Raw genomic sequence first — 12,047 nt, 5'->3', positions numbered from 1 at the left:
AAGCAGATGTGTAGGTTTTCCATAGGCGAGCCTTGAGCCAGATTCCATTAAGGAATGTGGTTGGGAATGTTGGAAAAAATATTGAAAACTAGTCTGAGGGACTTGGTTAAGCCTGTCTGCATCCCAGATTTGGTGGTTGTTTTTTTCCCTCTACCCTCCTCTGCTCTGAACGATTGATCAGGGCTGACATGCTTAAGACCACCCACCATTGTTCGGAAGTTCCTTCTACTGTGGAAGACCCCAGAGAGATGGCCATGTGCTGAAGTCCTCTAGGTCCAAAGAACAATGTTTCTCCACCACTGCTGCACACCTCATCCCTGACCTGCAGCTACCATATCCAAGAACTGATGCAGTTTCCATGCCTATTAAGTCCTTAGCCTTTTTCCTGTGAAGGGCACTATTGCAATGGAGAGGATGTGATTTGAAAGCCTGCCTAGTGGGAAAGTAACTGAGACCACAAAAATCATATCACACAAAGTAAAATATTGGAGCCCTGTGTTTTATCTGCAACAGTAGCCAAAAAGCAAAGAATGAAGGAAAAAAAGCTCCATAAACCAAGAAATTAGAGCCACATCCTTTAAAAAAAATGAAATTATTGTGATTTATGTGACCAAGGTAAAGCATTCAACATTATCATTTGTTGCAAAATATCCTGAAGACACTACACATTTTGCAAACCTGTTCTGTATGTGGAAGGATGCTTTAGAAATCAATATTACCTGTCTCTGCACAAAGATGCTTAAGCACTGTAGTATGTCATTAAATGACAATTGTATGGGGTATTCGTACAAAAACTCCATTTAACCTTTAAAAAAAGAAAAATATAAACATATGAGATTTAACAAATGCAGTACACAAGAGAGACTAACCGGGAATACAGGAAGGTGTTTTTAAAGGCAAGATGTACCCCAAGTAGCCAATAAGTCCAAGAGTCACAGGAAAAGACAAGGCAGGAGAGGAAAAGGAGTGCCCCATACCTCCGATGCCGTTTATTCTGTACTTTGAGTTTTTGGAAAACACAGTTCAGGCAGGAATCTCCAACTGCTGGAACTCTAACAGCTGCATATTTGAGTTGTTAGAATGTACAAATACAAACTTGCTGCAGGCTTTATGATTGAAGTACCCCAGCTCACAGATGTGAGGATGCATCATGATTGCTCCCTTTGTCTCCTTTCTTCACTCAGGACTCTGTGCCTTCTATCAAGCTCCATATCCCCTATTCCAAATATCCCCTTTCAAATCCCACCCCAATCAGAAATCACAACCCCATTGTACTATATGCTATGCAAACAACAAAGATGGTCCCCGTCCCAGAGAGCTCACAAGCTGGGATTCAGACAAAACCAAACAAGCTACTAGAAAAAGGTGCATATGTATAAATTAATCCTAAGAGTGGCCTCAATAGTCACAAGTGATTGCAAGTTAAACCAATGCCAGGCAGTGGCACCTTAAATCCTCCTCTTCAAGCAATCCCTCCCCATTCTCAATCATTCTCACACATCCTCGCTCTCCTGATCTGTTGTTCTTGGTCTCATTTAAGTTGCAAGTTCTGTGGGCCAGGAACCCTGCCTTGGTGAGGTTTTTAAAGCACGATGTTAATTGACAACCCAGTGTAATTTTTTTTTTTAAGTAATTATCAGTGTCCCTTCACAAACATCAAGCTGAGAAGCAGAACTTAAAAGAGGGGCTTTTAAGGTTTAAAGCAGATCTGTCTGATAAGAGCGCTCATTCACCCTCCAGCAGAACAATCAGATCCCACTCAGGTACAAACTCAGGTTTCTCCTAATCTGCATGCAGGGACAGGTATTTTGCCTATGTCAATACAATCAGTAAGTGCAATCAGTGCAGCATAAGAAACCCTCTCCCCTCAAGAGTTACAAGAGTCACAGAATTCATGCCAGCATGGGCAGTAATTTGAATTCAGATCCTATATACAGCATCATGACATGTTATTGCTACATTACTGGGACAGACTCCTTGCAAAGCTTTCAGTTTAAAAAAAAATTTTGAAAAAGTTAAAGATCTCAAATTTTTAACAGAATATATGTTTAAACATGGAATTACTCCACTCCCTAAAACACTGCATTCAACACAAGTGACATGCAGACACGCCGTTATTTCCGCTATGCACCTCAAACACCAGCAGAAGATCTCCATGTCAAAATGTCATAGCTATATGCACATTGCCAAGACATCACTTCCCATTCCCATGGCCACCATTAAAATCCATCTTGATGTTTTATCCAATTTCAATTAAAGAATAAAATGTATAACCTCCTTTGTGCCTTCTTTACTATCATTTTGATTCTGTATTAATTAGTAGAGATTTCCAAAGCACTGTAGTGATACAGGTGTTTGCCTGTGCTGGAATTTGGTCAGAATACTGGGGTTATTACCTTCTGTACCTAAATTCTATCTGCAGTTTCCACTGGATTTTTTTTTTTTTTTTGGTCTCTTATCCTAAAGTGTTGGGCAGCAGTGCTGTGTGATAGCCAAGAGCTTCTGTGTTCACCAGAGATGAAACGTAGCCTTTGTATTCCCAATCTACTCCACAGGGTACTGGGAGGCTTGATTCATGTTTATATAATGCTTTGAGATCCTCATATGGAAGATACTATGGAAGTACTGCAAGGTGGGTAAATTGGAATTTTTCCAGGAAGACAGAACTAACATCCACCCCTACTTTTTTGAATAGCATTATGGGATCTTTAACAGGATTGCATCATGCAAATGATTTGACAACAACAAGGGAGGAGGGGGCACCAAGGATAAGACACTACCATACTGTTCAATGCCATTGAATATCCCACCCTCATTATTACAACCTCTTTTCTAAGTTAGCATGTAGGATATCCTTTATAAAGAACTGTAATAAGGGAAGTTTATAATGTCATTAACATTCAATAAACAGTGCTATGTTTTATGCAAGCATTAATGAACAAGCAGATACATTCCTAATATAAATTAGGCAATTGATGCATTGATATTTTACTGAAAAGGGCACTTTCAAGGTTGGCAAGCCCAAATTTGGATCTGTGTACACACACTGTAAATAGATATGAAAATAACTTATTTATAGGCATTTCTCCTCCACCCTAAAATGCATTCTGGAATTGAAAAAAATCAAATCAGTGCCAACAACGCAGCACTCATGAGCAACCCTACAATAAACCATTGTGCACCATGTGGTGAAGAGCGAGAGAAAAAAAAAATCACTAACAAAACAGATTTCAGTTTTAAGCTTCCAAGTAACAGTTCTGAACAGCAATGTGGGTAGGGTGGAGGATGTAAAATAATACCTTAAATGTATTGCTACAATTTAATGGTGAACAAAAATATTTGCTTAAACCCTCCATCACCTGCCCCCCCCCAAAAGACTAATTGTGCTAGAAGCTGCTGAGTGCCCAGATTTGTGCCCAACCACAAATCATTTTATTTTCTAGGTTCATAATGCAGATCTCCCTACAATTAGTTTCTCCCTGTTTATAGGGGGTCTTTCATAAAGGAACAGAGCAAAAACCAATGGCCCAGGAATAAATGTAGTATCTGAAGCTATTTGTAACTCATGGATTTTAAACTATGTATTAAGTTGATGGTGTCCCTTTCACAAATTGGGGGTTTAATTTTGTCAGGTGACATTACAGAGAGGTTTTGATTTTATCCCTGTTTTGGGATCTCTGCATGGGAACCTGATAAACTTTCTTCAAGTTCCTGAAAAATTTAAAAGACCAACACCTGTTTAAGGTGGGTTTCATTTTAGATCTGTTAAGCTGAACTGGCCTTTTCAGATGCTCAGAGCAAAATTCACTAGCAAAGGTATTTAGTGGTCTCTTGGAAAGTCCTCTGGAAAATACCTGGTTTTAGTATTTAAGATTGTTAAATATTCTTGAGGTAGTGACTGTGTGGTACAGTGAAGAATACACTAAAAACACCTTCCCATAGCCAACCTCCTACTTTCAGCAATCACTTCAGAAGTGCCACAAAATTAACCTGTAGAGTTTTATTTGATCTGAGTTAAAGACCCATCTCAAGTAGGGGGTCAATTTTTGTTGGCCCCTCATATGGTGGCTTAAGATAGGTTTCACTGTATGTTGTATTGTGCCAGTTCCACTTTTGAGTTAAATGTATTCTACAGGATTCCGAAGTAAAACACTTCAGCCTCCTTTCCCAGGAGTTAAGAGCCCCAGTTTGCCAACAAAGCTAAAAATCTTATGCACTATTTGCAAGACGTCCTGCAAGTTGTTGAGCATCCTCAACTCTCACTGGCTTCGCAGAAGGTGGTCAGTACCTCACCAGGTAAGGGTCTAGGAATGGAAGTGTAATATGAATAGCTTTTATTTGACATGATTGTGTTTACAGTATTTCCAGATCAGTGTGGTCAGGGCCTCCAAAAGTATCTGAAGAATATACAATGCTAACTAACTCTATAGTGACCCAAAACTCCACATAAGTTTCTGAAGAGCTGGCATAATCTGCTTCTGAAAGCTATTATTAACTCAGGGATAAACTTATAACCTTTTAATCAGGTACTATAAATGACACGTTCTCAAAAGTAATTCAGTGAAGAAATAACCCTACCCTCCCTACCCGTTAAAAGGATCAACAAACACTGAAGGTAGCAGGTGATGTATCCATCAATTCAGACCCTTTGCAGCATCAGGACGAGTGAGATGATATTTTGTCCCATCCACCCCAAGTGTCAAGGAGCATTTTTATTTAAAAAGAGAGAATGTGCAGGCAGATGTGTGAGGGTGGCAGAGGAATCTCAGCCTGCCAACACTGTGCCAGGCATCTGAATGGGCCATGATTTTTAGGAAGTCACCATCTCCCACTTCCAGCACTAGCGGTCCCTTTGTGCTCTGAAGTTCGGTCACAAAATAAAAAGGGCTAATAAGCGATTTCTAAAAATGAAAGCTGATTACCATTAATATTTACAGGGAGTGGGGGTGCAGACAAAGAGTCATGGGTGTACATATATCACTCTCACCTTATAGACATCTCCATATGTGCCACTCCCCACCCTCTGGATGAGCTCATAGTCTTGCTGTGGATTCCGCCTCAGGATATCCCCACTTGGCCGAGCCACAGGGTCCATCCTCAGTCAATACAGCCCCAGAGGGGGTGCAAACAGGAACTCTTTGCAGTTGCTTCTCCCTTCACCACCCTTGGGAGTCCACTCCAAGGAGGACAGATGCTCTAGATGTCTAATCAGAGGATCTGTTCTTTGCACACATGGCTTCTGCTCCCACTTTTTTGCCTGACACAAAACAAAACGACTTATTAGGCTTTGGTTTCAGTTAGGCTTTGTGTTGCTGGCTCCCAAGAGATTGGGGGAGGGGACTCAGATCTTAAAAAAGAGAAGCCTCCACCCACAAGTGCTTCTATGCTGCATTCAAGGGAAGGGTCTCAGCTTCTGTTACAGCTTGGTTGACAACAAAGACAAAAGTGGTGGAGGCGGGACTGCTATGATAGCAGCTGGGTGTCCCCCTCACACAGTGCTGGGGCTGAGAAACAGCAGCTCCTTTCCCAAACTCTTCCCACCTCTGGTCCAAAGGCAGAGGGAAAGGAGAGGCAGGGTCAGTTCCCTGCCTGGATGCTCTCCACAGCACAAGACCCAGGGCACCTATGTGCTGTTGATATTTTAAATACCCCCTCAAAAATAATGCCAACTTGCCTGCCGTAGGCCCAGAGATAGATGTTCTAGCAGAGAGGGAGCTGAGGTGATAGAGCATCTATTCAGTGCTTCCATTTAACCGAAAAATGCTCCCTCATAAACATACCCAAGGGGACAGGCAGCAGCACCCGGAGGCACACTTGCTGTAGGTGCCCTTGCTGCAAGCATTTACACTTTGATCCTGGACAAACAGAGTATTGACAGAACAACACAGAGCTCAGTGTGCCATCTGCAGGGTGGGGAGAGTTGGAGCTATTCCAAAGGCAGGATCTTTGTTCTTCAGGGGAATTATTGTGGGCCCCAGGGTCAGTCACCTGTGGCAGGGATGCTGTACAGGTAGCTGGAGGAGGGTGGGAGGGGAGTCTGCCCCTGCCACTTACCGGTGATTGGGGGGCTGGATTTCACAAGGGGCTGGTCCTGAGAGCCAGTGACAGGCTCCCCCTGCGCCCCCCAACTCTTCAGCCCAGAGGGACCACTCCCACCCCTGAGGGGCATCGCTGATGCCAGCATCCCCCTCCCCACCTCACACAGGAGTGGTCCCTGTCCCCCCTCATTAGCCGTCAGAGGCCCCTCCCCACTGTATGGGGCTAGGCAATGCCCCCCACCGTTGTCCCGGAGCCCCCTCCCTCACATGGAGCTGGGTTCTGCCCCCCACTTTCACCCCAAGAGCCCCCTCCCCACCTCAGGGCGCTGGTCACTGCTTCCCCCCCCCCCCCCGGGACCCGCCGCTGCTCTCCCCGCGGGACCCGCCGCTGCTCCCCGCACGGGGCCGGTCGCTGCCCCCGGGCCCGGGCCTCCGGGCCGCTCCCCGCACAGACGCGGCGCGGGGCCGCTCCGGCGGGCAGGCCCAGCAGCCGGGGGAGGGAGCGCGGCGCCCGCCCGCCCGCAGTCCCGCCGGGCCAGGGGGCCTCCCTCGCCCGGCCGGTCGCTGACAGCGCCCGGGCCGCCGCCGCCCCGCGGCCCCCGGATCCAGCCGCCGCTCACCTCTGCCCGGCCTCCGGCGCGGCCCTTTGTCCCGCGGTGCGAGCCGGAGAGCGGCGGGCCCAGCCCGGGCCGCCCAGTCACGCCAGCCGCTGGCCCGGGCCTTCTCGAGCCCGGCTCAACCCCGCTGCGCCGCCCGACCCCCCGCGGCCCCGGAGCTGCCCGCCGCCGCCGCCGCCGCGCTCCGTGTCCGCTGCTGGCGGCGCCGCGCAGGGCCGGGCCGCGCCGCGCCGAGGGGCCGGGCGGCAGCGCCACAGCGCCGCGCGGCGGGGAGACGGGGCGCTGCCGCCGGGGCTCAAGCCGGGCCCCGCTGCCAGAGGCCGGCCCCGAGCCCCCAGCCATTGCCCCGCCTCGCCCCAGGCCTGGGCCATTGTGATCCTCTCGCCTAGGGGCGCCGGACAGCGGGTGTGGGAAGTCAGAATGGGGGCGGGGGGAGGGAGGGGTAAAAGGCGCCTGTATAAGACAAAGCCCCAAATCTCAGGACTGTCCCTATAACATCGGGACATCTGGCCGCCCATAACCTGTAAGTCCAGGCCCGCTCGCTTCACCCGCTGAGCCCTGCCCCTGCTGAGGCCAGAGGCCGGCCACAAACGGAAATCAGCCCAGCTTAGCCCCAGCACCCAGACCCACCACCAACTCAGTCAGCACCAGTCCCTGTTAGAACAAGAGGTGCAGCACCTGCAGCCATGGCTCGCCCGCAACACCCCTTCAGGATCCATGGCTCCTACGCAGGCCTGTGTAGGCAATGCTCCAGTAACAGCTATGTGGGTGAAACCAGATAGCCCCTATGGTCTCAAAGAACCGACACAGGAACATGATAAAAGCCCAAAACACTCCAGCACCTGCGGGTGATCACTTTTCACCCAATGATGGCTCCATATCTGAGTTCCTCAAAGGAAACCTGCCCAACTTCTTAAAAAGACGAGCCTGGGGATTTAAATTCACAACATTGCTAGATGCTAAAAATCATAGCCTTAATAAAGGCTCTGGGTTTATGGCTTATTACAGCTATAACCCACTAACTCACCTTTGTCTTAACTCTCCACTTCACCTTGAATAGTCTCTTACAACACGTTAACCCTTTATGCTAACCAATCTGTTCCATCTTGGATTTAGCTGTGATACACTGAGTACCTTTCCCAGACCTGAAGAAGAGCTTTGTGTATCCCAGACGTGTGTCTCTTTCACCAATAGCAGTTGGTCCAATAAAAGAGATCACTTCACCCACCTTGTCTTTCTTATCTTCGAGAAAAGCTGCCAGCCTTGACTTGAGACATCATATGATGGACAATCCAACACTTCCCTTTACAGTGGTTAATCATCCTCCTGGTTAAACAGTGGTGCCTTTTTTAAGCTGAATTTGTCTGGGTTTAACTTCCAGCTATTGGTTCTTGTTTTGCCTTTTTGTGCTAGATTAAAGAGCCCTTTAAGTACCTTGTATTGTCTTTCCCTGGAGTTATTGATTCACTATAACCTGAACGCCTCAATCTTTTTGATAAACTGATTGAGCTCCTTAAGTCTCACTGTAAAGCATTTTTTGCCTGCCCTTGAATCATTTTTTGTAGTTCTTTTCTGTGAGATAAGCTCATACAGACAGCTTTTATAAACCTACGTATGTCAGCAATTTTTGGTGGTTATTGTAAACAGATGAAGTACGTCTTCCCTGGATGCAGCGGAGGTGTGGGGGACGGAGGGTGGGGTGCAAGGAAGATGGTTGTGGCTTCCACTCCTGGGATTGCTGTAGGTCAATTCAGACTCCAGCATAGTTAAGAACAGCCTCAAGCGTCAAAGGACCATCTGCCAGCCCCTCCCACCACTAACCTGCACCCTGTGCTGGGGACAGGAAGGGGGTGGTATAGGACTGGCTTTATTCCACCTGGCAATTTCCCTTACGCTGGGGGGAATACCCAGTTATCTGTTTTGTACAAGTGGTCAGAACTGAGCCCATTCTCTTGGCTATAGCAGACAGTCCTAATACAAATTGTGATTGTAATTCACTGGCCTATGCATTTGGCTATACTCATAATTAGAAATGGACCCAAGCTGCAAAGTTCAGATACAGAGCCAAGCTTTCTCCAAGTTCCAGAGGGTTCAGGGGTCTGGTGTTTCAGTTTGGGCCCATCTCTGCATATTACTAATTTTAATGACAACTAATTGAAAAAATACAATTTCAGAAACAGAAGTCCAGATCCAGGTGCTTTCCTGCCATTTCCCACCCAGATGCAGTTCAAAGCAGCCAAGGCTGTCATAAATGACTCCTTGGGGATTCCCATTGTATAAAAGGAATCCCTGAGTCTCATGGTCAGTGTCATCACCCCAATCCAAGCTCAATTCCCTGCATCTATAGCCAACAAACTAGCTAAGTCTGCCACCCTGTGCAGCCATCCTGCACATGGAATGAGGCAGGGGCACTGTGCAAAAATAGCATGTGGTCTTGTAATTAAAGACTATCATAGTGTATACACAGAGGGGGATAAATTACAGTTGCAAAGGCTACTCTGTAGCTGGCATTTCCTAACTTTTTGAGTACTTGACTTTGCAACCTTTGCAGTGTTTTTTCAGTGTAGTTTTTTGCATGTCATTTCTTAGGGTGTTTTTTTAAAGACAAAAACAAATTCTATCATGTGCAACTCCCCATCATGTCTTCGCTTTGTCACACAAATCACCATCACCTGAGCTACAGCACTAATTACATTAGCCATTGTGGGGAACGTGATTTACCTCAAGCAGTGAACACATGTTAAAACTACAACTTGCCTTGTCTACACTAGAATTTTAAAACATGTTCATTAGCACGTGTTAAAAATACACCATTTTTCCTTGTGAAGACAAGGCCTCAGAGAAGGCAATCTTTAAATGCAACAGTTTGTGCTCAAGAACACACCTCTCAGTGTTAGTGATCTTGCTAATTACACCTCGTGTCCCATCTCTCGATCTTGGAAAAGACAATGGTGAAGGAGGTAGCATAGCAACTCCAGAACCAGAGCCAACATTTTAGACCTCCTGCAGTTAGTTGACAGACTTTGCTTCTTGCGCAGCGATGGAACTAACAGCAGTGATTGAAGATCAAATGTCCATGCTAATATTGTCAGATTTGTTAGCAACTTTGGCACAAATTAATCACAAGATGCTTCTGACTCACCTAAAGGACCTGGTAGAATGTTATGAAATTACTTTTAGCTGGCGTTGCTCATTCCCCTTCCATAGATCCGAGGACACTGAGATGAGCAAACTCTTGGACATCTCAAGAACTCACCCCTACACAGAGCTTCTTCTTGTCACTTCCTTTATGCAATCTTTTTGTGAGATTGGTAGGAGAGACTCTGGGATGTTAGGGATGGCAACGCTATCAATACATGGTTGATGCCCAACTATATATCTCCTCAATAAAGGTGGTCAATATGCCTTACTGCTGACGAAGCCTGTGAATTAGCAGGAGACCTGAATAAAAAGTACCTGGCTTGAGCCCACTTTAGGATAGATGGAGGTGGAATTGGTTGGCAGGTGGAACTGACTGCCATGTGACCTCACCTATTATTGAGAGTTTCTGTTTTCTGTGGCTCAAAGAAGTGCATAATCTCAGGGTACTATTCATAGCCTTTAAGGCCAGAAGGGCCACTGCAAACACCTAGTGTGACCTCTTGCATATCCCAGGCCAGAGAACTTCCCCAGAATAATTCCTTTTGAGCTACAGCATATCTTTACAAAATACTATATTGAACTCATCACTGCACATGGGTGCCCAGATAGCAACTTGTGGCTAGAAATACCTTGTTTCCTCATCTTCTAGATACTCATCTGTGTCCATCTTTCCAGATACAGGTCTAACCCTGGTGATCCATGGTCTTGTTACCTCCAGGCTAGATTACTTTAATTTGCTGTACCTAAGATTGACCCTGAAGGCCACCTAGAAGCTATAGCTGGTACAGCATGCAGTAGCCTACTTCTGAACTGATACAAACCAACAAGACCATAACACTCCAGTACTTCACATTCTACATTGGCTGCCAGCTCAGTTCTGGCACAGCTGTCTCAGAGATGACCTATCTCTTAGCAACCTAGTACATCATCTATGCTCATGAGGAATGCTTTGGTTTTCAGAGCTCAGGTTTCAACTTATAGATGTACAGTCCAATGCATTCATTTCAGAGGTCCTTCAGCGGTCAAACTTGCTAGCACTAGAGATCAGGTTGAGTTTAAATCTTTCCATGCTCAGAGCATGACCCTGGACATATTTACACAGGTGTTTCCCAATTAACCATGTCATAAATTACTCTGGCAAAGCTCCCGTGGAAGCAGAACATTGGGGTCTGAACATTTTAAGAGAGCAGCTATTGATGTGAGAGCAGAGGGGAGTTCTCACCATCAGAGGGGATGATGAGGTATCTCTCAATGTTGTGGGGCATCCAGATACAGTGATGGTCACATTAGAAATGGGTACACAGTTTGTCATGATTTATCAATGCTTGCACCCTTGAAAAACTGGTTTCAAGCTGTTTTCAGGTGAAAGTCAATGGCTGAAGGTTTGTCGTCTAGATCTGTAGATCACTAGTTGAAGAAAAATCAGTTTCAATGTGGCAGCTGAACTTCTGATCAAAAACTGTGTGTGGCTCTATGGCTTAGAGCAGAGGTGGGCAAACTGCGGCCCACGGAACCATCCTGCCCGGCCCCTGAGCTCCCGGCCCGGGAGGCTCGCCCCGGCCGCTCCCCTGCTGCTCCCCCTCCCATGCAGCTATGCCTCCGCGCGGGCAGCGGGTCTGCACGCTCCTGCCGCTCTGAGCGGCATGGTAACGGGGCGGTGGCGGCACGCGTGGCGGTGGGGGGTTGGGTAGCGGGTCCCGGGCGGCAGTCAGGGTACAGGGAGCAGGGGGCGGTGTTACGGTTGGATAGGGTGGAGGTTCTGGGGCAGTCAGGGGTTGGGGAACAGGGCGGGTTGGACAGGATGTGGGAGTCCCGGGGGGGCTGTCAGGGCGCGGGGGTGTGGATAGGTCAGGGCAGTCAGCGTACAGGGAGCAGGGGGGGTTGGATAGGGGGTGGGATCCCGGGGTGGCGGTTTGGGGAGGGGGGGCCCAGGAGGGGGCAGTCAGGGGACAGGAAGTGGGAGGGGGGCGAATAGGGGGCAGAGGCCAGACTGTTTGGGTGGCACAGCCTTCCCTACCCAGCCCTCCATACAGTTTTGCACCTTGATGTGGCCTTTGGGTCAAAAAGTTTGCCCACCCCGGCTTAGACTCTTTCAAGAGCACAATATAAAAAAACCCATGGCGTGGGCGAGAGAGAAATTGGGGTTGGCAATAATGTGCACAACACAGTGAAAGCATCCAGACAAAAACAGAATGTAATTTTCTTTCCATTTGGTGGAATAAGATAAAATAAATCCTGATGTATCAACCCT

General features: G+C 47.2%; 2 protein-coding genes across 2 annotated transcripts in view; one reads left to right on the top strand and one right to left on the bottom strand.

Moving 5' to 3' along the window:
• MAP4K5 (mitogen-activated protein kinase kinase kinase kinase 5) overlaps positions 1 to 6,839 on the bottom strand; it is an 88,401-nt gene extending 81,562 nt beyond the window's left edge. The window contains exons 1-2 of the mRNA XM_084630823.1: positions 6,659 to 6,839; positions 4,988 to 5,257 (exon numbers count right to left, since the gene is read on the bottom strand). Of these exons, the coding sequence (XP_084486949.1) occupies positions 4,988 to 5,095 (108 nt within the window). The 5' untranslated portion in view covers positions 5,096 to 5,257; positions 6,659 to 6,839. The remainder of the gene's footprint in view (positions 1 to 4,987; positions 5,258 to 6,658) is intronic.
• The window catches only part of ATL1 (atlastin GTPase 1), an 80,073-nt gene that overhangs the window by 6,201 nt on the left and 61,825 nt on the right, over positions 1 to 12,047 (top strand). The window contains exon 2 of the mRNA XM_084630821.1: positions 4,136 to 4,296. Within this exon, the coding sequence (XP_084486947.1) occupies positions 4,212 to 4,296 (85 nt within the window). The 5' untranslated portion in view covers positions 4,136 to 4,211. The remainder of the gene's footprint in view (positions 1 to 4,135; positions 4,297 to 12,047) is intronic.

Source organism: Lepidochelys olivacea (assembly GCF_965140295.1).
Source record: "Lepidochelys olivacea isolate rLepOli2 genome assembly, chromosome: 6".
Lineage (NCBI taxonomy): Eukaryota > Metazoa > Chordata > Testudines > Cheloniidae > Lepidochelys > Lepidochelys olivacea.
This window is presented reverse-complemented; position numbering and strand designations above follow the sequence as displayed.